Source organism: Oncorhynchus tshawytscha, unplaced genomic scaffold, assembly GCF_018296145.1.
Source record: "Oncorhynchus tshawytscha isolate Ot180627B unplaced genomic scaffold, Otsh_v2.0 Un_contig_9656_pilon_pilon, whole genome shotgun sequence".
Taxonomy (NCBI): Eukaryota; Metazoa; Chordata; class Actinopteri; order Salmoniformes; family Salmonidae; genus Oncorhynchus; species Oncorhynchus tshawytscha.
In genome coordinates this window covers 5,650-28,286 of record NW_024607752.1, presented here as the reverse complement: position 1 = coordinate 28,286, position 22,637 = coordinate 5,650, and the positions used below count along the sequence as shown (strand labels likewise).

At 46.8% G+C, this 22,637-nt stretch overlaps 1 protein-coding gene across 1 annotated transcript; it reads right to left on the bottom strand.

The window, feature by feature from the left end:
• Positions 1–277: 277 nt before the first annotated feature.
• Positions 278–1,495, bottom strand: LOC121842839 (steroid hormone receptor ERR2-like; the record flags this gene model as incomplete). The annotated part of the gene is made up of 1 exon (XM_042312603.1): positions 278–1,495. A coding segment is annotated over one exon (252 nt), but the record flags the coding sequence as incomplete, so codon positions are not given.
• Between the last annotated feature and the right edge of the window lie 21,142 nt (positions 1,496–22,637).

The window sequence follows — 22,637 nt, the reverse complement described above, 5'->3', positions numbered from 1 at the left end:
TATGGACTTGGTCCAAATAGGGCTATCTTCTGTATACCACCACTACCTTGTCACAAGACAAATTATTGGTTCAAACGCATTAAGAAGGAAAGAAATTCTCCAAATTCACTTTTAACAAGCCACACCTGTTAATGGAAATGCATTCCAGGTGACTACCTCATGAAGCTGGTTGAGAGAATTCCAAGAGTATGCAAAGCTGTCATCAAATAGGCAAAGAGTGGCTACTTTGAAGAATCTCAAATAATTTTTGATTTGTTTAACACTTTTTTGGTTACTACATGATTCCATATCTGTTATTTAATAGTTGTGATGTCTTCACTGTTATTCTACAATGTAGAAAACAGCAACAACGAAAAAGAAAGACCCTTAAATGAGCAGGTGTGTCTAAACTGTTGACTGGGATATATACCAGAATATAATGTTATACAACTGACATAAAAATAAAAAAAGAGAACAAAAAATCATACTTGAGTAGCACTAACCAATCAGATTGATCAGATACTTGAGTAGCTCTAACCAATCAGATTGATCAGATACTTGAGTAGCACTAACCAATCAGATTGATCAGATACTTGAGTAGCTCTAACCAATCAGATTGATCAGATACTTGAGTAGCTCTAACCAATCAGATTGATCAGATACTTGAGTAGCTCTAACCAATCAGATTGATCAGATACTTGAGTAGCTCTAACCAATCAGATTGATCAGATACTTGAGTAGCTCTAAACAATCAGATTGATCAGATACTTGAGTAGCTCTAACCAATCAGATTGATCAGATACTTGAGTAGCTCTAACCAATCAGATTGATCAGATACTTGAGTAGCTCTAACCAATCAGATTGATCAGATACTTGAGTAGCTCTAACCAATCAGATTGATCAGATACTTGAGTGGATCTAACCAATCAGATTGATCAGATCATACCACTCCTATTCACAAGGTGAAACCAAACCTCTTAGTAGTTACAGGTGATCTAGACCGAAGAGTCTCTGATTATAACAGCAGTTCTGTACACAGCATCTTTATATACATGACTATATCCCACAGCATCTTTATATTCACCCTTAAAATCAGTTTGTCTTGTTTCCCTCTATTCCTCATTAATTTTGTTCCATAGAAACAACTATCAGCGTTATAATGTCACTGTCATAGGTTCTCCGTGGCATCACCCCTCCTATTCAGGGGCTGTCCTTCATCCTCATTGGGCGATGCAGCTGTCATTCAAACCTCCCCGCCCAATTATCAAGCCTTGGCCTCCAGCATCTCCAGGAAGAGTTTGTGCATGGGCACTTTTCCCTGCACCTTGATGCTGTAGAAGTGCTGCACGGCCTTGGCGGCGGTCTGACGGAGCAAGGGAAGGGTCATCAGCAGCTTTCCTGTCCGCCGAGGGTCCTCCGTGTTGTGGGCACCTTCTAAGTCCTGCAAGGCCTCATGGAGAGAGTCCTGGAGCCGCTGCACAGCCTCCACATTCTCTATATGCGTGGAGTCTATAAGGAGAGAGAGAAGGAGGAGGGAAGGGAGAGAGAGAGAGAGAGAGGGGGGGAGAGAGAGAGGTGAGGTAGAGAGAGAGGGTAGAGGTAGGTAGAGAGAGAGGGAGGTAGAGAGGTGAGGTAGAGAGAGAGAGGTGAGGTAGAGAGAGGGAGGGGGAGAGAGAGAGGTGAGGTAGAGAGAGAGGGGGAGAGAGAGAGAGGGAGGTAGAGAGGTGAGGTAGAGAGAGAGAGGTGAGGTAGAGAGAGGGAGGGGGAGAGAGAGAGGTGAGGTAGAGAGAGGGGGGAGGGGGAGAGAGAGAGGTAGAGAGGTGAGGTAGAGAGAGAGAGGTGAGGTAGAGAGAGGGAGGGGGAGAGAGAGAGAGGTGAGGTAGAGAGAGGTGAGGTAGAGAGAGAGAGGTGAGGTAGAGAGAGGGAGGGGGAGGTAGAGAGAGGGTGAGGTAGAGAGAGAGGTGAGGTAGAGAGAGAGAGGGAGAGAGAGGTGAGGTAAAAGAGGTGAGGTAGAGAGAGAGAGAGAGAGAGAGAGAAAGAGAAAGGGAGGTAGAGAGAGAGGGAAGGGTAGAGAGAGAGAGCGAGAGAGAGAGGTAGAGAGCGAGAGGTGAGGTAGAGAGAGAGGGAGGGTGAGAGAGAGAGAGAGAGAGGGGGGGAGAGAGGGAGAGAGAAAGAGGGAGAGAGAGGTGAGATGGAGAGGGAGAGAGAGGTGAGGTAAAAGGAGGTGAGGTAGAGAGAGAGAGAGAGAGAGAGAGAAAGAGAAAGGGAGGTAGAGAGAGAGGGAAGGGTAGAGAGAGAGAGAGCGAGAGAGAGAGGTAGAGAGCGAGAGGTGAGGTAGAGAGAGAGGGAGGGTGAGAGAGAGAGAGAGGGAGGGGGAGAGAGGGAGAGAGAAAGAGGGAGAGAGAGAGAGAAAATAAATAACCTTTGGATGTCTTTTACTTAATGCAAACAAAAAGTAGCCCGCAAATAAAACTTGATTGTTTGCAATTATCCCACCCTCTCTCTCTCTCTCTCTCTCTCCCTCCCTCTCTCTACCTCACCCTCTCTCTTTCTCTCTCTCTACCTCACCCTCTCTCTTTCTCTCTCTCTCCACCTCACCCGCTCTCTCTCTCTCTCTCTCTCTCTCCCACCTCACCCTCTCTCTCTCTCTCTCTCTCTCCACCTCACCCCTCTCTCTCTCTCTCTCTCTCTCTCCTCACCCTCTCTCTCTCTCTCCTCTCTCTCTCTCCTCACTCTCTCTCTCTCTTTCTCTCTCTCTACCTCACCCTCTCTCTTTCTCTCTCTCTCCTCTCCCTCTCCTTTCTCACCTCTCTCTCTCTCTCTCCACCTCACCCTCTCTCTCTCTCTACCTCACCCTCTCTCTCCACCTCACCCTCTCTCTTCTCTCTCTCTCTCTCCACCTCACCCTCTCTCTCCACCTCACCTCTCTCTCTCTCTCTCTCTCTCTCTCTCTCTCTCACCCTCTCTCTACCTCACCCTCTCTTTTCTCTCTCTCTCTCTCTCTCTCCACCTCACCCTCTCTCTCTCTCTCTCTCTCTCTCTCTCACCTCTCTGTCTCTCTCTCTCTGTCTCTCTCTCTCTACCTCTCTCTCTCTCTCTCTCTACCTATCTCTCTCTCTCTCTCTCTACCTATCTCTCTCTCTCTCTCTCTCTCTCTCTCTCTCCACTTTAAATTCTGTGGCTCCTTTTTAGCAAGTATAATATATTTTTTAAACTCTCTCTCTTTAGTTTATTGTTAATCACTGGACTTAAATAAATGTGTGTACTGGGACCCCAGAGAGACTGTATAAATCTACATATTCTGTGGATACGAGGGAGGAAAAAATATTTATTTGTATCCCGGACCATATACTCTCATCTACTAATGAATTCAGATGACTGCATTAGCTGTATGTGTGTGTGTGCGTGTTTGTGTGTGTGTGCGTGTGTGTGTGTGTGTGTGTGTGTGTGTGTGTGTGCGTGCGTGCGTTAGCAGGGCATCGTTCAACTCTAGCGGCAGATGGCCTTAATTTCCATCAGAAAGAGAAAGCAGTCCCCTTTAAAACAACAGTCCTAAAATAAAAAAAAACAACCCCAAAAAAACCTCCACTTCATTAAAAGTCTAGTTGACTGATTTAAAAAAAAATCAATTGCAGATAGTGGTTTTCCAGATTTGGATAAGGCTCTCAGAAGTGCACTTCCTTTGCACAGCAGCATGTCCTGGATGGAGGGAGTTGACACTTCACATGCCTTAGAAATTGTCTGGTTGTGTCAACTGGGAAATCTCTGAACACTGAACAACATCTTGGTTTGAACTTGTTTCTTTAACGAGACACTGGCTGACTCAACCAAGGGACTTCCTGTTTATAAATGACTGGCTGACTCAACCAAGGGACTTCCTGTTTATAAATGACTGGCTGACTCAACCAAGGGGTCTGCCTGTTTATAAATGACTTGACTCTCTGCCTGTTTATAAATGACTGGCTGACTCAACCAAGGGTCTGCCTGTTTATAAATGACTTGACCTGTTTATAAATGACTGGCTGACTCAACCAAGGGACTTCCTGTTTATAAATGACTGACTGACTCAACCAAGGGGTCTGCCTGTTTATAAATGACTGGCTGACTCAACCAAGGGGTCTGCCTGTTTATAAATAACTGGCTAACCAAGGGTTCTGCCTGTTTACTGGCTGACTCAACCAAGGGACTTCCTGTTTATAAATGACTGGCTGACTCAACCAAGGGACTTCCTGTTTATAAATGACTGACTGACTCAACCAAGGGGTCTGCCTGTTTATAAATGACTGGCTGACTCAACCAAGGGGTCTGCCTGTTTATAAATAACTGGCTGACTCAACCAAGGGTTCTGCCTGTTTATAAATGACTGGCTGACTCAACCAAGGGACTTCCTGTTTATAAATGACTGGCTGACTCAACCAAGGGACTTCCTGTTTATAAATGACTGGCTGACTCAACCAAGGGACTGCCTGTTTATAAATGACTGGCTGACTCAACCAAGGGGTCTGCCTGTTTATAAATGACTGGCTGACTCAACCAAGGGGTCTGCCTGTTTATAAATGACTGACTGACTCAACCAAGGGGTCTGCCTGTTTATAAATGACTGGTTTATAAATGACTGACTGACTCAACCAATAAATGACTGGGTCTGCCTGTTTATACATGACTGGCTGACTCAACCAAGGGGTCTGCCTGTTTATAAATGACTGGCTGACTCAACCAAGGGGTCTGCCTGTTTATAAATGAAGTGTCAAATCCCTACATTTTATTACCAAAATTCCAGAGAATCAGGAACAGAGTACTTTAAAAATAGAGCATTAGAAGACAGAACATGTAAATGAGGAAGAAAAAACATAAAGTAGAGAGCTAATTACATTCTTAACTGACTGATTGTCTGTTACCAGGCAGCCAGCTCTCTTCTGTTGTAAATTACCTTTCTATCAGGGGACGTTAACTAGGCTACGTGGACCGCACATGTGTTCCGCTCCACTCTGTGTGTGTGTGTGTGTGTGTGTGTGTGTTAGTGAGAGAGAGAGAGAGAGAGCCGAATGCATAACTAACTTTCATGAAACAATTTCCAGATAATCCGTCAGCAGGCTGGCGTCAATCCCGTCAATACTGCGCTATTTACCAAATCAATGGCCATACATTTCCAGAGCTGTCACACAGACACACACACACACACCAGATCTCCGTGAGACAATATGACATCTTGGCTGGCCTCTCTCTCTATCTACTACTCTATACCTCTCATTCTGTTTTTCCTCTCTGACCCTCCCTCCCTCACATTCATCTCTTGAGGAGTTTGTCATCTGAAGACTAAATAGAAAGCTCCCTCATTTCTCAGTATGTCAGGCAGGAAGCAGGAGAAAAGGCCCTCAATCAGTCACTGATTAGCAGGGGTCAGGACCCTCCAGACAGTCACTGATTAGTAGGGGACAGGACCCTCCAGACAGTCATTGATTAGTAGGGGGCAGGACCCTCCAGACAGTCAATAATTAGTAGGAGGACAGGACCCTCCAGACAGTCACTGATTAGTAGGGGACAGGACCCTCCAGACAGTCACTGATTAGTAGGGGACAGCACCCTCCAAACAGTTATTGATTAGTAGGAGGACAGGACCCTCCAAACAGTTATTGATTAGTAGGAGGACAGGACCCTCCAAACAGTTATTGATTAGTAGGGGACAGGACCCTCCAAACAGTCATTGATTAGTAGGGGGACAGGACCCTCCAAACAGTCAGCACCCTGATTAGATTAGTTGGGGACAGGACCCTCCAGACAGTCAGCACCCTCCAAACAGTTATTGATTAGGGAGGACAGGACCCTCCAAACAGTCATGATTAGTAGGGGGACAGGACCCTCCAAACAGTCACTGATTAGTAGGAGGACAGGACCCTCCAAACAGTTATTGATTAGTAGGGGGACAGGACCCTCCAAACAGTCATATTAGTGATTAGTAGGAGGACAGGACCCTCCAAACAGTTATTGATTAGTAGGGGGACAGGACCCTCCAAACAGTTATATTAGTTGGAGGACAGGACCCTCCAAACAGTCATGATTAGTTGGAGGAGAGGACCCTCCAAACAGTCACTGATTAGTAGGGGGACAGGACCCTCCAGACAGTCACTGATTAGTAGGGGGACAGGACCCTCCAGACAGTCACTGATTAGTTGGGGGACAGGACCCTCCAAACAGTCACTGATTAGTAGGAGGACAGGACCCTCCAGACAGTCACTGATTAGTAGGGGACAGGACCCTCCAAACAGTCACTGATTAGTAGGGGGACAGGACCCTCCAAACAGTTATTGATTAGTAGGGGGACAGCACCCTCCAAACAGTTATTGATTAGTAGGAGGACAGGACCCTCCAAACAGTTATTGATTAGTAGGAGGACAGGACCCTCCAAACAGTTATTGATTAGTAGGAGGACAGCACCCTCCAAACAGTTATTGATTAGTTGGAGGACAGGACCCTCCAAACAGTTATTGATTAGTAGGAGGACAGCACCCTCCAAACAGTTATTGATTAGTTGGAGGACAGGACCCTCCAAACAGTTATTGATTAGTAGGGGGACAGGACCCTCCAAACAGTCATAGATTAGTTGGAGGACAGGACCCTCCAAACAGTCATAGATTAGTAGGAGGACAGCACCCTCCAAACAGTTATTGATTAGTAGGAGGACAGGACCCTCCAAACAGTCATAGATTAGTTGGAGGACAGGACCCTCCAAACAGTTATTGATTAGTAGGGGACAGGACCCTCCAAACAGTCATAGATTAGTTGGAGGACAGGACCCTCCAAACAGTCATAGATTAGTTGGAGGACAGGACCCTCCAAACAGTCACTGATTAGTAGGGGGACAGGACCCTCCAGACAGTCACTGATTAGTAGGGGGATTAGTTGGAGGACAGGACCCTCCAGACAGTCACTGATTAGTTGGAGGACAGGACCCTCCAAACAGTCACTGATTAGTTGGAGGACAGGACCCTCCAAACAGTCACTGATTAGTAGGAGGACAGGACCCTCCAAACAGTCATTTGATTAGTTAGGGGACCGGACCCTCCAAACAGTTATTGATTAGTAGGAGGACAGGACCCTCCAAACAGTCATTGATTAGTAGGAGGACAGGACCCTCCAAACAGTCATAGATTAGTAGGGGGACAGGACCCTCCAAACAGTCATAGATTAGTAGGAGGACAGGACCCTCCAAACAGTCATTGATTAGTAGGGGACAGGACCCTCCAAACAGTTATTGATTAGTAGGAGGACAGCACCCTCCAAACAGTCATTGATTAGTAGGAGGACAGGACCCTCCAAACAGTCATTGATTAGTAGGAGGACAGGACCCTCCAAACAGTCACTGATTAGTAGGGGGACAGGACCCTCCAAACAGTCACTGATTAGTAGGGGACAGGACCCTCCAAACAGTCATAGATTAGTAGGGGGACAGGACCCTCCAAACAGTTATTGATTAGTAGGGGGACAGCACCCTCCAAACAGTTATTGATTAGTAGGAGGACAGGACCCTCCAAACAGTTATTGATTAGTCCAAACAGGATTAGGAGGACAGGACCCTCCAAACAGTTATTGATTAGTAGGATTAGGGACAGGACCCTCCAAACAGTCATAGATTAGTTGGAGGACAGGAACCTTTATTGTTAGGGGACAGGACCCTCCAAACAGTTATTTAGTAGGGGGACAGGACCCTCCAAACAGTCATAGATTAGTCCAAACAGTTAGGACAGGACCCTCCAAACAGTCATAGATTAGTTGGAGGACAGGACCCTCCAAACAGTTATTGATTAGTAGGGACAGGACCCTCCAAACAGTCATAGATTAGTTGGAGGACAGGACCCTCCAAACAGTCATAGATTAGTCCAAACAGTTATTGATTAGTAGGAGGACAGCAGGTTATTGATTAGTTGGAGGACAGGACCCTCCAAACAGTCATTGATTAGTAGGGGGACAGGACCCTCCAAACAGTCACTGATTAGTCATGATTAGTAGGGGAGGACAGGAGGACCCTCCAAACAGTCACTGATTAGTAGGAGGACAGGACCCTCCAAACAGTCACTGATTAGTTAGGGGGACAGGACCCTCCAAACAGGACCCTCCAGTTGGAGGACAGGACCCTCCAAACAGTCACTGATTAGTAGGAGGACAGGACCCTCCAAACAGTCACTGATTAGTAGGGGGACAGGACCCTCCAAACAGTCATTGATTAGTAGGGGGACAGGACCCTCCAAACAGTCATTGATTAGTATTAGTCAGGTAGGGACAGGACCCTCCAAACAGTCATTAGTAGGAGGACAGCAGTTATTGATTAGTAGGAGGACAGGACCCTAAACAGTTATTGATTAGGGAGGACAGGACCCTCCAAACAGTCATAGATTAGGGAGGACAGGACCCTCCAAACAGTTATTGATTAGTAGGAGGACAGGACCCTCCAAACAGTTATTGATTAGTAGGAGGACAGGACCCTCCAAACAGTTATTGATTAGTAGGAGGACAGGACCCTCCAAACAGTCATTTAGTTGGAGTAGTTATTGATTACAGGGACCCCCTCCAAACAGTCATAGATTAGTAGGGGACAGGACCCAAACAGTCATAGATTAGTTGGAGGACAGGACCCTCCAAACAGTTATTGATTAGTAGGGGACAGGACCCTCCAAACAGTCATATTAGGGGGACAGGACCCTCCAAACAGTCATAGATTAGTTGGAGGACAGGACCCTCCAAACAGTCATAGATTAGTAGGAGGACAGGACCCTCCAAACAGTCATTTAGATTAGTAGGTTGGAGGACAGGACCCTCCAAACAGTCATGATTAGTTGGAGGACAGGACCTCCAAACAGTCATTGATTAGGGAGGACAGGACCCTCCAAACAGTCATTGATTAGTTAGGGGGACAGGACCCTCCAAACAGTCATAGATTAGTAGGGGGACAGGACCCTCCAAACAGTCATAGATTAGTAGGGGACAGGACCCTCCAAACAGTCATTGATTAGATTAGATTAGGGAGGACAGGACCCTCCAAACAGTCATTGATTAGTAGGAGGACAGGACCCTCCAAACAGTCATAGATTAGTAGGGGACAGGACAGGATTAGTACCCTCCAAACAGTCATTGATTAGTAGGGGACAGGACCCTCCAAACAGTCATTGATTAGTAGGGGACAGGACCCTAGGGGGACAGGACCCTCCAAACAGTCACTGATTAGTAGGGGACAGGACCCTCCAAACAGTCATTGATTAGTAGGGGACAGGACCCTCCAAACAGTCATTTAGTAGGGGACAGGACCCTCCAAACAGTCACAACCCTCAACAGTCATAGATTAGTAGGGGGCAGGACCCAGGACCCTCCAGACAGTCATTGATTAGTAGGGGGACCCTCCAAACAGTCATTGATTAGTAGGGGACAGGACCCTCCAAACAGTCATTGATTAGTAGGGGGACAGGACCCTCCAAACAGTCACTGATTAGTAGGGGGACAGGACCCTCCAAACAGTCAGGACCCTAGATTAGTAGGGGGACAGGACCCTCCAAACAGTTATTGATTAGTAGGGGGACAGCACCCTCCAAACAGTCATTGATTAGTAGGGGGACAGGACCCTCCAAACAGTTATTGATTAGTAGGGGAACAGGACCCTCCAAACAGTCATAGATTAGTAGGGGGACAGGACCCTCCAAACAGTCATAGATTTGTAGGGGGACAGGACCCTCCAAACAGTCATAGATTAGTAGGGGGACAGGACCCTCCAAACAGTCATAGATTAGTAGGAGGACAGGACCCTCCAAACAGTCACTGATTAGTAGGAGGACAGGACCCTCCAAACAGTCACTGATTAATAGGGGACAGGACCCTCCAAACAGTCATTTGTTATTTAGGGGACCGGACCCTCCACTTCACTTAACACATTTTCTTGACAGCACCTGTTTTCCAAGTTAAATCTAATATACTGTGGAGAGCTGGCAGGCTAATATACAGTACTGTGGAGAGCTGGCAGATTAATATACTGTGGAGAGCTGGCAGGCTAATATACAGTGGAGAGCTGGCAGGCTAATATACTGTGGAGAGCTGGCAGGCTAATATACTGTGGAGAGCTGGCAGGTTAATATACAGTACTGTGGAGAGCTGGTATATACATTGAGTGGCTGCTGCCAACACACTTACTCAACTCCAGCCACTTTAATAATGGGAATTGATGGGAAATGATGTAAAATATATCCCTAGCCACTTTAAACAATGCTACCTAATATAATGTTTACACACCCTACATTATTCATCTCATATGTATATGTATATACTGTACTCTATATCATCTACTGCATCTTTATGTAATACATGTATCACTAGCCACTTTAACTATGCCACTATGTTTACATACTCATCTCATATGTATATACTGTACTCTATACCATCTACTGCATCTTGCCTATGCCGCTCTGTACCATCACTCATTCATATATCTTTATGTACATATTCTTCATCCCCTTAAACTTGTGTCTACAAGGTAGTAGTTTGGAATTGTTAGCTAGATTACTTGTTGGTTATTACTGCAATGTCGGAACTAGAAGCACAAGCATTTCGCTACACTCGCATTAACATCTGCTAACCATGTGTATGTGACAAATAAAATTTGATTTGATTTGATTTGGTAGGTTAATATACAGTACTGTGGAGAGCTGACAGGCTAATACACTGTGGAGAGCTGACAGGCTAATATACTGTGGAGAGCTGACAGGCTAATATACTGTGGAGAGCTGACAGGCTAATATACTGTGGAGAGCTGGCAGGCTAATATACAGTACTGTGGAGAGCTGGCAGGCTAATATACTGTGGAGAGCTGGCAGGCTAATATACTGTGGAGAGCTGGCAGGCTAATATACAGTACTGTGGAGAGCTGGCAGGCTAATATACTGTGGAGAGCTGGCAGGCTAATATACAGTACTGTGGAGGGCTGCCAGGCGAATATACTGTGGAGAGCTGGCAGGCTAATATACTGTGGAGAGCTGGCAGGCTAATATACAGTACTGTGGAGAGCTGGCAGGCTAATATACTGTGGAAAGCTGGCAGGCTAATATACAGTACTGTGGAGGGCTGCCAGGCTAATATACTGTGGAGAGCTGCCAGGCTAATATACTGTGGAGAGCTGGCAGGCTAATATACTGTGGAGAGCTGGCAGGCTAATATATAGTACTGTGGAGAGCTGGCAGGCTAATATACAGTACTGTGGAGTGCTGGCAGGCTAATATACTATAGAGAGCTGGCAGGCTAATATGCAATACTGTGGAGAGCTGGCAGACTAATATACTGTGGAGAGCTGGCAGGCTAATATACAGTGGAGAGCTGGCAGGCTAATATACTGTGGAGAGCTGGCAGGCTAATATACTGTAGAGAGCTGGCAGGCTAATATACTATACTGTGGAGAGCTGGCAGACTAATATACTGTGGAGAGCTGGCAGGCTAATATACAGTGGAGAGCTGGCAGGCTAATATACTGTGGAGAGCTGGCAGGCTAATATTCAGTACTGTGGAGAGCTGGCAGACTAATATACTGTGGAGAGCTGGCAGGCTAATATACAGTACTGTGGAGGGCTGCCAGGCGAATATACTGTGGAGAGCTGGCAGGCTAATATACTGTGGAGAGCTGGCAGGCTAATATACAGTACTGTGGAGAGCTGGCAGGCTAATATACAGTGGAGAGCTGGCAGGCTAATATACTGTGGAGAGCTGGCAGGCTAATATACTGTAGAGAGCTGGCAGGCTAATATACAATATTGTGGAGAGCTGGCAGACTAATATACTGTGGAGAGCTGGCAGGCTAATATACAGTGGAGAGCTGGCAGGCTAATATACTGTGGAGAGCTGACAGGTTAATATACAGTAGTGTGGAGAGCTGGCAGACTAATATACTGTGGAGAGCTGGCAGGCTATTATACAGTGGAGAGCTGGCAGGCTAATATACTGTGGAGAGCTGGCAGGCTAATATACAGTACTGTGGAGAGCTGGCAGGCTAATATACTGTGGAGAGCTGACAGGTTAATATACTGTGGAGAGCTGGCAGGCTAATATACTGTGGAGAGCTGGCAGGCTAATATACAGTACTGTGGAGAGCTGGCAGGCTAATATACTGTGGAGAGCTGGCAGGCTAATATACAGTCCTGTGGAGAGCTGGCAGGCTAATATATTGTGGAGAGCTGGCAGGCTAATATACTGTGGAGAGCTGGCAGGCTAATATACAGTACTGTGGAGGGCTGGCAGGCTAATATACTGTGGAGAGCTGGCAGGCTAATATACAGTACTGTGGAGAGCTGGCAGGCTAATATACTGTGGAGAGCTGGCAGGCTAATATACTGTGGAGAGCTGGCAGGCTAATATACTGTACTGTGGAGAGCTGGCAGGCTAATATACAGTACTGTGGAGAGCTGGCAGGCTAATATACTATGAATTGATGGCAGACTAATATACTGTGGAGAGCTGGCAGACTAATATACTGTGGAGAGCTGGCAGGCTAATATACAGTACTGTGAAGAGCTGGCAGGCTAATATACTGTGGAGAGCTGGCAGACTAATATACAGTACTGTGGAGAGCTGGCAGGCTAATATACTGTGGAGAGCTGGCAGACTAATATACTGTGGAGAGCTGGCAGACTAAGATACTGTGGAGAGCTGGCAGACTAATATACAGTGGAGAGCTGGCAGGCTAATATACTGTGGATAGCTGGCAGGCTAATATACTGTGGAGAGCTGACAGGCTAATATACTGTGGAGAGCTGGCAGGTTAATATACTGTGGAGAGCTGACAGGCTAATATACTGTGGAGAGCTGACAGGCTAATATACTGTGGAGAGCTGGCAGGCTAATATACAGTACTGTGGAGAGCTGGCAGGCTAATATACTGTGGAGAGCTGGCAGGCTAATATACTGTGGAGAGCTGGCAGGCTAATATACAGTACTGTGGAGAGCTGGCAGGCTAATATACTGTGGAGAGCTGGCAGGCTAATATACAGTACTGTGGAGGGCTGCCAGGCGAATATACTGTGGAGAGCTGGCAGGCTAATATACTGTGGAGAGCTGGCAGGCTAATATACAGTACTGTGGAGAGCTGGCAGGCTAATATACTGTGGAAAGCTGGCAGGCTAATATACAGTACTGTGGAGGGCTGCCAGGCTAATATACTGTGGAGAGCTGCCAGGCTAATATACTGTGGAGAGCTGGCAGGCTAATATACTGTGGAGAGCTGGCAGGCTAATATATAGTACTGTGGAGAGCTGGCAGGCTAATATACAGTACTGTGGAGTGCTGGCAGGCTAATATACTATAGAGAGCTGGCAGGCTAATATGCAATACTGTGGAGAGCTGGCAGACTAATATACTGTGGAGAGCTGGCAGGCTAATATACAGTGGAGAGCTGGCAGGCTAATATACTGTGGAGAGCTGGCAGGCTAATATACTGTAGAGAGCTGGCAGGCTAATATACTATACTGTGGAGAGCTGGCAGACTAATATACTGTGGAGAGCTGGCAGGCTAATATACAGTGGAGAGCTGGCAGGCTAATATACTGTGGAGAGCTGGCAGGCTAATATTCAGTACTGTGGAGAGCTGGCAGACTAATATACTGTGGAGAGCTGGCAGGCTAATATACAGTACTGTGGAGGGCTGCCAGGCGAATATACTGTGGAGAGCTGGCAGGCTAATATACTGTGGAGAGCTGGCAGGCTAATATACAGTACTGTGGAGAGCTGGCAGGCTAATATACAGTGGAGAGCTGGCAGGCTAATATACTGTGGAGAGCTGGCAGGCTAATATACTGTAGAGAGCTGGCAGGCTAATATACAATACTGTGGAGAGCTGGCAGACTAATATACTGTGGAGAGCTGGCAGGCTAATATACAGTGGAGAGCTGGCAGGCTAATATACTGTGGAGAGCTGACAGGTTAATATACAGTAGTGTGGAGAGCTGGCAGACTAATATACTGTGGAGAGCTGGCAGGCTATTATACAGTGGAGAGCTGGCAGGCTAATATACTGTGGAGAGCTGGCAGGCTAATATACAGTACTGTGGAGAGCTGGCAGGCTAATATACTGTGGAGAGCTGACAGGTTAATATACTGTGGAGAGCTGGCAGGCTAATATACTGTGGAGAGCTGGCAGGCTAATATACAGTACTGTGGAGAGCTGGCAGGCTAATATACTGTGGAGAGCTGGCAGGCTAATATACAGTCCTGTGGAGAGCTGGCAGGCTAATATACTGTGGAGAGCTGGCAGGCTAATATACTGTGGAGAGCTGGCAGGCTAATATACAGTACTGTGGAGGGCTGGCAGGCTAATATACTGTGGAGAGCTGGCAGGCTAATATACAGTACTGTGGAGAGCTGGCAGGCTAATATACTGTGGAGAGCTGGCAGGCTAATATACTGTGGAGAGCTGGCAGGCTAATATACTGTACTGTGGAGAGCTGGCAGGCTAATATACAGTACTGTGGAGAGCTGGCAGGCTAATATACTATGAATTGATGGCAGACTAATATACTGTGGAGAGCTGGCAGGCTAATATACAGTACTGTGAAGAGCTGGCAGGCTAATATACTGTGGAGAGCTGGCAGACTAATATACAGTACTGTGGAGAGCTGGCAGGCTAATATACTGTGGAGAGCTGGCAGACTAATATACTGTGGAGAGCTGGCAGGCTAATATACTGTGGAGAGCTGGCAGGCTAATATACTGTACTGTGGAGAGCTGGCAGGCTAATATACAGTACTGTGGAGAGCTGGCAGGCTAATATACTATGAATTGATGGCAGACTAATATACTGTGGAGAGCTGGCAGGCTAATATACAGTACTGTGAAGAGCTGGCAGGCTAATATACTGTGGAGAGCTGGCAGACTAATATTCAGTACTGTGGAGAGCTGGCAGACTAATATACTGTGGAGAGCTGGCAGGCTAATATACAGTACTGTGGAGAGCTGGCAGACTAATATACTGTGGAGAGCTGGCAGGCTAATATACAGTGGAGAGCTGGCAGGCTAATATACTGTGGAGAGCTGGCAGGCTAATATTCAGTACTGTGGAGAGCTGGCAGACTAATATACTGTGGAGAGCTGGCAGGCTAATATACAGTACTGTGGAGGGCTGCCAGGCGAATATACTGTGGAGAGCTGGCAGGCTAATATACTGTGGAGAGCTGGCAGGCTAATATACAGTACTGTGGAGAGCTGGCAGGCTAATATACAGTGGAGAGCTGGCAGGCTAATATACTGTGGAGAGCTGGCAGGCTAATATACTGTAGAGAGCTGGCAGGCTAATATACAATACTGTGGAGAGCTGGCAGACTAATATACTGTGGAGAGCTGGCAGGCTAATATACAGTGGAGAGCTGGCAGGCTAATATACTGTGGAGAGCTGACAGGTTAATATACAGTAGTGTGGAGAGCTGGCAGACTAATATACTGTGGAGAGCTGGCAGGCTATTATACAGTGGAGAGCTGGCAGGCTAATATACTGTGGAGAGCTGGCAGGCTAATATACAGTACTGTGGAGAGCTGGCAGGCTAATATACTGTGGAGAGCTGACAGGTTAATATACTGTGGAGAGCTGGCAGGCTAATATACTGTGGAGAGCTGACAGGCTAATATACAGTACTGTGGAGAGCTGGCAGGCTAATATACTGTGGAGAGCTGGCAGGCTAATATACAGTCCTGTGGAGAGCTGGCAGGCTAATATACTGTGGAGAGCTGGCAGGCTAATATACTGTGGAGAGCTGGCAGGCTAATATACAGTACTGTGGAGGGCTGGCAGGCTAATATACTGTGGAGAGCTGGCAGGCTAATATACAGTACTGTGGAGAGCTGGCAGGCTAATATACTGTGGAGAGCTGGCAGGCTAATATACTGTGGAGAGCTGGCAGGCTAATATACTGTACTGTGGAGAGCTGGCAGGCTAATATACAGTACTGTGGAGAGCTGGCAGGCTAATATACTATGAATTGATGGCAGACTAATATACTGTGGAGAGCTGGCAGGCTAATATACAGTACTGTGAAGAGCTGGCAGGCTAATATACTGTGGAGAGCTGGCAGACTAATATACAGTACTGTGGAGAGCTGGCAGGCTAATATACTGTGGAGAGCTGGCAGACTAATATACTGTGGAGAGCTGGCAGGCTAATATACTGTGGAGAGCTGGCAGACTAATATACTGTGGAGAGCTGGCAGGCTAATATACTGTGGAGAGCTGGCAGGCTAATATACAGTACTGTGGAGAGCTGGCAGACTAATATTCAGTACTGTGGAGAGCTGGCAGACTAATATACTGTACTGTGGAGAGCTGGCAGGCTAATATACAGTGCTGTGGAGAGCTGGCAGGCTAATATACTGTGGAGAGCTGACAGGCTAATATACTGTGGAGAGCTGACAGGCTAATATACAGTACTGTGGAGAGCTGGCAGACTAATATACTGTGGAGAGCTGGCAGGCTAATATACTGTGGAGAGCTGACAGGCTAATATACAGTACTGTGGAGAGCTGGCAGACTAATATACTGTGGAGAGCTGGCAGGCCAATATAGAGTGGAGAGCTGGCATTCTACTATACTGTGGAGAGCTGACAGGTTAATATACAGTAGTGTGGAGAGCTGGCAGACTAATATACTGTGGAGAGCTGGCAGGCTATTATACAGTGGAGAGCTGGCAGGCTAATATACTGTGGAGAGCTGGCAGGCTAATATACAGTACTGTGGAGAGCTGGCAGGCTAATATACTGTGGAGAGCTGACAGGTTAATATACTGTGGAGAGCTGGCAGGCTAATATACTGTGGAGAGCTGGCAGGCTAATATACAGTACTGTGGAGAGCTGGCAGGCTAATATACTGTGGAGAGCTGGCAGGCTAATATACTGTGGAGAGCTGACAGGCTAATATACAGTACTGTGGAGAGCTGGCAGACTAATATACTGTGGAGAGCTGGCAGGCTAATATACAGTGGAGAGCTGGCAGGCTAATATACTGTGGAGAGCTGACAGGTTAATATACAGTACTGTGGAGAGCTGGCAGGCTAATATACTGTGGAGAGCTGACAGGTTAATATACTGTGGAGAGCTGGCAGGCTAATATACTGTGGAGAGCTGGCAGGCTAATATACAGTGGAGAGCTGGCAGGCTAATATACGGTACTGTGGAGAGCTGGCAGACTAATATACGGTACTGTGGAGAGCTGACAGGTTAATATACAGTGGAGAGCTGGCAGGCTAATATACTATGGAGAGCTGGCAGGCTAATATACAGTGGAGAGCTGGCAGGCTAATATACTGTGGAGAGCTGGCAGGCTAATATACTGTGGAGAGCTGGCAGGCTAATATACAGTGGAGAGCTGGCAGGCTAATATACAGCACTGTGGAGAGCTGGCAGACTAATATACTGTGGAGAGCTGGCAGGCTAATATACTGTGGAGAGCTGACAGGCTAATATACAGTACTGTGGAGAGCTGGCAGACTAATATACTGTGGAGAGCTGGCAGGCTAATATACAGTGGAGAGCTGGCAGGCTAATATACTGTGGAGAGCTGACAGGTTAATATACAGTAGTGCGGAGAGCTGGCAGTCTAATATACTGTGGAGGGCTGGCAGGCTAATATACAGTGGAGAGCTGGCAGGCTAATATACTGTGGAGAGCTGACAGGTTAATATACAGTAGTGTGGAGAGCTGGCAGAGTAATATACTTTGGAGAGCTGGCAGGCTAATATACAGGGAGAGCTGGCAGGCTAATATAATGTGGAGAGCTGGCAGGCTAATATACAGTACTGTGGAGAGCTGGCAGGCTAATATACTGTGGAGAGCTGGCAGGCTAATATACTGTGGAGAGCTGGCAAACTAATATACTGTGGAGAGCTGGCAGGCTAATATACAGTGGAGAGCTGGCAGGCTAATATACGGTACTGTGGTGAGCTGGCAGACTAATATACAGCACTGTGGAGAGCTGGCAGGCTAATATACTGTGGAGAGCTGGCATACTAATATACTGTGGAGAGCTGGCAGGCTAATATACGGTACTGTGGAGAGCTGACAGGCTAATATACAATACTGTGGAGAGTTGGCAGGCTAATATACGGTACTGTGGAGAGCTGGCAGACTAATATACTGTACTGTGGAGAGCTGGCAGGCTAATATACTGTACTGTGGAGAGCTGGCAGGCTAATATACGGTACTGTGGAGAGCTGGCAGACTAATATACTGTGGAGAGCTGGCAGGCTAATATACTGTGGAGAGCTGGCAGGCTAATATACGGTACTGTGGAGAGCTGGCAGACTAATATACAGCACTGTGGAGAGCTGGCAGGCTAATATACTGTGGAGAGCTGGCAGACTAATATACTGTGGAGAGCTGGCAGGCTAATATACATTACTGTGGAGAGCTGGCAGGCTAATATACTGTACTGTGGAGAGCTGGCAGACTAATATACAGTACTGTGGAGAGCTGGCAGACTAATATACAGTACTGTGGAGAGCTGGCAGGCTAATATACTGTGGAGAGCTGGCAGGCTAATATACTGTACTGTGGAGAGCTGCCAGGCTAATATACTGTGGAGATCTGGCAGACTAATATACTGTGGATAGCTGATAGGCAGCTGTTGTTACAGAGAGATCACCTCAGACTCAAGTCCAAATGTGTCATTTTTGCACGTCCCCGAGATTTAGATTTGCAAACATTTTTTTAATGTTCTCAAATGTACTGAAAATTAAATACGGAAAAATCTTATTCATAAGTTTGGCGTCACTTAGAAATATCCTTGTTTTTTGAAAGAAAAGCATTTTTTTTTCTCCATTAAAATAACATAAAATTGATCAGAAATACAGTGTACTGTACTTCCGGCGCCGACAGAGATGGCCGCCTCGCTTCGCGTTCCTAGGAAACTATGCAGTTTTTTGTTTTTTTACGTGTTATTTCTTACACTAGTACCCCAGGTCATCTTAGGTTTCTTTACATACAGCCGAGAAGAACTACTGAATATAAGATCAGCGTCAACTCACCATCAGTACGACCATCAGTACGACCAAGAATATGTTTTTCGCGATGCGGATCCTGTGTTCTGCCTTACAACCAGTGTAACCGAGTGGATCACATGCAGCGACCAAAAAAAAAAAAAAAAAACGACTCAGAAAAAAAGAGGGAAACGAAGCGGTCTTCTGGTCAGACTCCGAGACGGGCACATCGTGCACCACTCCCTAGCATTCTTCTTGCCAATGTCCAGTCTCTTGACAACAAGGTTGATGAAATCCGAGCAAGGGTAGCATTCCAGAGGGACATCAGAGACTGTAACGTTCTTTGCTTCACGGAAACATGGCTAACTGGAGAGACGCAATCCGAAGCGGTGCAGCCAACGGGTTTCTCCACGCATCGCGCCGACAGAAACAAACATCTTTCTGGTAAGAAGAGGGGCGGGGCGTATGCCTTATGACTAACCTGACATGGTGTGATGAAAGAAACATACAGGAACTCAAATCCTTCTGTTCACCTGATTTAGAATTCCTCACAATCAAATGTAGACCGCATTATCTACCAAGAGAATTCTCTTCGATTATAATCACAGCCGTATATATCCCCCCAAGCAGACACATCGATGGCTCTGAACGAACTTTATTTAACTCTCTGCAAACTGGAAACGATTTATCCGGAGGCTGCATTCATTGTAGCTGGGGATTTTAACAAGGCTAATCTGAAAACAACACTCCCTAAATTTTATCAGCATATCGATTGCGCAACCAGGGGTGGAAAGACCCTGGATCATTTTTACTCTAACTTCCGCGACGCATATAAGGCCCTGCCCCGCCCCCCTTTTGGAAAAGCTGACCACGACTCCATTTTGTTGATCCCTGCCTACAGACAGAAACTAAAACAAGAGGCTCCCACGCTGAGGTCTGTCCAACGCTGGTCCGACCAAGCTGACTCCACACTCCAAGACTGCTTCCATCACGTGGACTGGGAGATGTTTCGTATTGCGTCAGACAACAACATTGACGAATATGCTGATACGGTGTGCGAGTTCATTAGAACGTGCGTTGAAGATGTCGTTCCCATAGCAACGATTAAAACATTCCCTAACCAGAAACCGTGGATTGATGGCAGCATTCGTGTGAAACTGAAGGCACGAACCACTGCTTTTAATCAGGGCAAGGTGTCTGGTAACATGACTGAATACAAACAGTGCAGCTATTCCTCCGCAAGGCTATCAAACAAGCTAAGCGCCAGTACAGAGACAAAGTAGAATCTCAATTCAACGGCTCAGACACAAGAGGTATGTGGCAGGGTCTACAGTCAATCACGGACTACAGGAAGAAACCCAGCCCAGTCACGGACCAGGATGTCTTGCTCCCAGGCAGACTAAATAACTTTTTTGCCCGCTTTGAGGACAATACAGTGCCACTGACACGGCCTGCAACGGAAACATGCGGTCTCTCCTTCACTGCAGCCGAAGTGAGTAAGACATTTAAACGTGTTAACCCTCGCAAGGCTGCAGGCCCAGACGGCATCCCCAGCCGCGCCCTCAGAGCATGCGCAGACCAGCTGGCCGGTGTGTTTACGGACATATTCAATCAATCCCTATACCAGTCTGCTGTTCCCACATGCTTCAAGAGGGCCACCATTGTTCCTGTTCCCAAGAAAGCTAAGGTAACTGAGCTAAACGACTACCGCCCGTAGCACTCACATCCGTCATCATGAAGTGCTTTGAGAGACTAGTCAAGGACCATATCACCTCCACCCTACCTGACACCCTTGACCCACTCCAATTTGCTTACCGCCCAAATAGGTCCACAGACGATGCAATCTCAACCACACTGCACACTGCCCTAACCCATCTGGACAAGAGGAATACCTATGTGAGAATGCTGTTCATCGACTACAGCTCGGCATTCAACACCATAGTACCCTCCAAGCTCGTCATCAAGCTCGAGACCCTGGGTCTCGACCCCGCCCTGTGCAACTGGGTACTGGACTTCCTGACGGGCCGCCCCCAGGTGGTGAGGGTAGGCAACAACATCTCCTCCCCGCTGATCCTCAACACTGGGGCCCCACAAGGGTGCGTTCTGAGCCCTCTCCTGTACTCCCTGTTCACCCACGACTGCGTGGCCATGCACGCCTCCAACTCAATCATCAAGTTTGCGGACGACACAACAGTGGTAGGCTTGATTACCAACAACGACGAGACGGCCTACAGGGAGGAGGTGAGGGCCCTCGGAGTGTGGTGTCAGGAAAATAACCTCACACTCAACGTCAACAAAACTAAGGAGATGATTGTGGACTTCAGGAAACAGCAGAGGGAACACCCCCCCATCCACATCGATGGAACAGTAGTGGAGAGGGTAGCAAGTTTTAAGTTCCTCGGCATACACATCACAGACAAACTGAATTAGTCCACTCACACAGACAGCATCGTGAGGAAGGCGCAGCAGCGCCTCTTCAACCTCAGGAGGCTGAAGAAATTCGGCTTGTCACCAAAAGCACTCACAAACTTCTACAGATGCACAATCGAGAGCATCCTGGCGGGCTGTATCACCGCCTGGTATGGCAACTGCACCGCCCTCAACCGTAAGGCTCTCCAGAGGGTAGTGAGGTCTGCACAACGCATCACCGGGGCAAACTACCTGCCCTCCAGGACACCTACACCACCCGATGCTACAGGAAGGCCATAAAGATCATCAAGGACATCAACCACCCGAGCCACTGCCTGTTCACCCCGCTGCCATCCAGAAGGCGAGGTCAGTACAGGTGCATCAAAGCTGGGACCGAGAGACTGAAAAACAGCTTCTATCTCAAGGCCATCAGACTGTTAAACAGCCACCACTAACATTGAGTGGCTACTGCCAACACACTGTCAATGACACTGACTCTACTCCAGCCACTTTAATCATGGGAATTGATGGGAAATGTTGTAAATATATCACTAGCCACTTTAAACAATGCTACCTTATATAATGTTACTTACCCTACATTGTTCATCTCATGCATACGTTGATACTGTACTCTACATCATCGACTGCATCCTTATGTAATACATGTATCACTAGCCACTTTAACTATGCCACTTGGTTTACATACTTATCTCATATGTATATACTGTACTCGATATCATCTACTGTATCTTGCCTATGCTGCTCTGTACCATCACTCATTCATATATCCTTATGTACATATTCTTTATCCCCTTACACTGTGTATGACAGTAGTTTTTTTTGGAATTGTTAGTTAGATTACTTGCTCGTTATTACTGCATTGTCGGAACTAGAAGCACAAGCATTTCGCTACACTCGCATTAACATCTGCTAACCATGTGTATGTGACAAATAAAATTTGATTTGATGATTTGATTTGATTTGAAGTGAAATTAATTTTTTTTCTTTTTTCAAAAATAAATAAATAAATAGAAAACGTAAATGTGGTGCGTGCATATATATTCACCCCCTTCACTATAAAGCCCTGAATAAGATCTGATGCAAACAATTACCTCCAGAAGTCACAATTAGTTAAATAAAGTCCACCTGTTTGCACTCTAAGTGTCCCATGATCTGTCACATGATCTCAGGATATATACACCTGTTCTGAAAGGCCCCAGAGTCTGCAACACCACTTAGCAACGGGCTCCACCAACCAAGCGGCACCACGAAG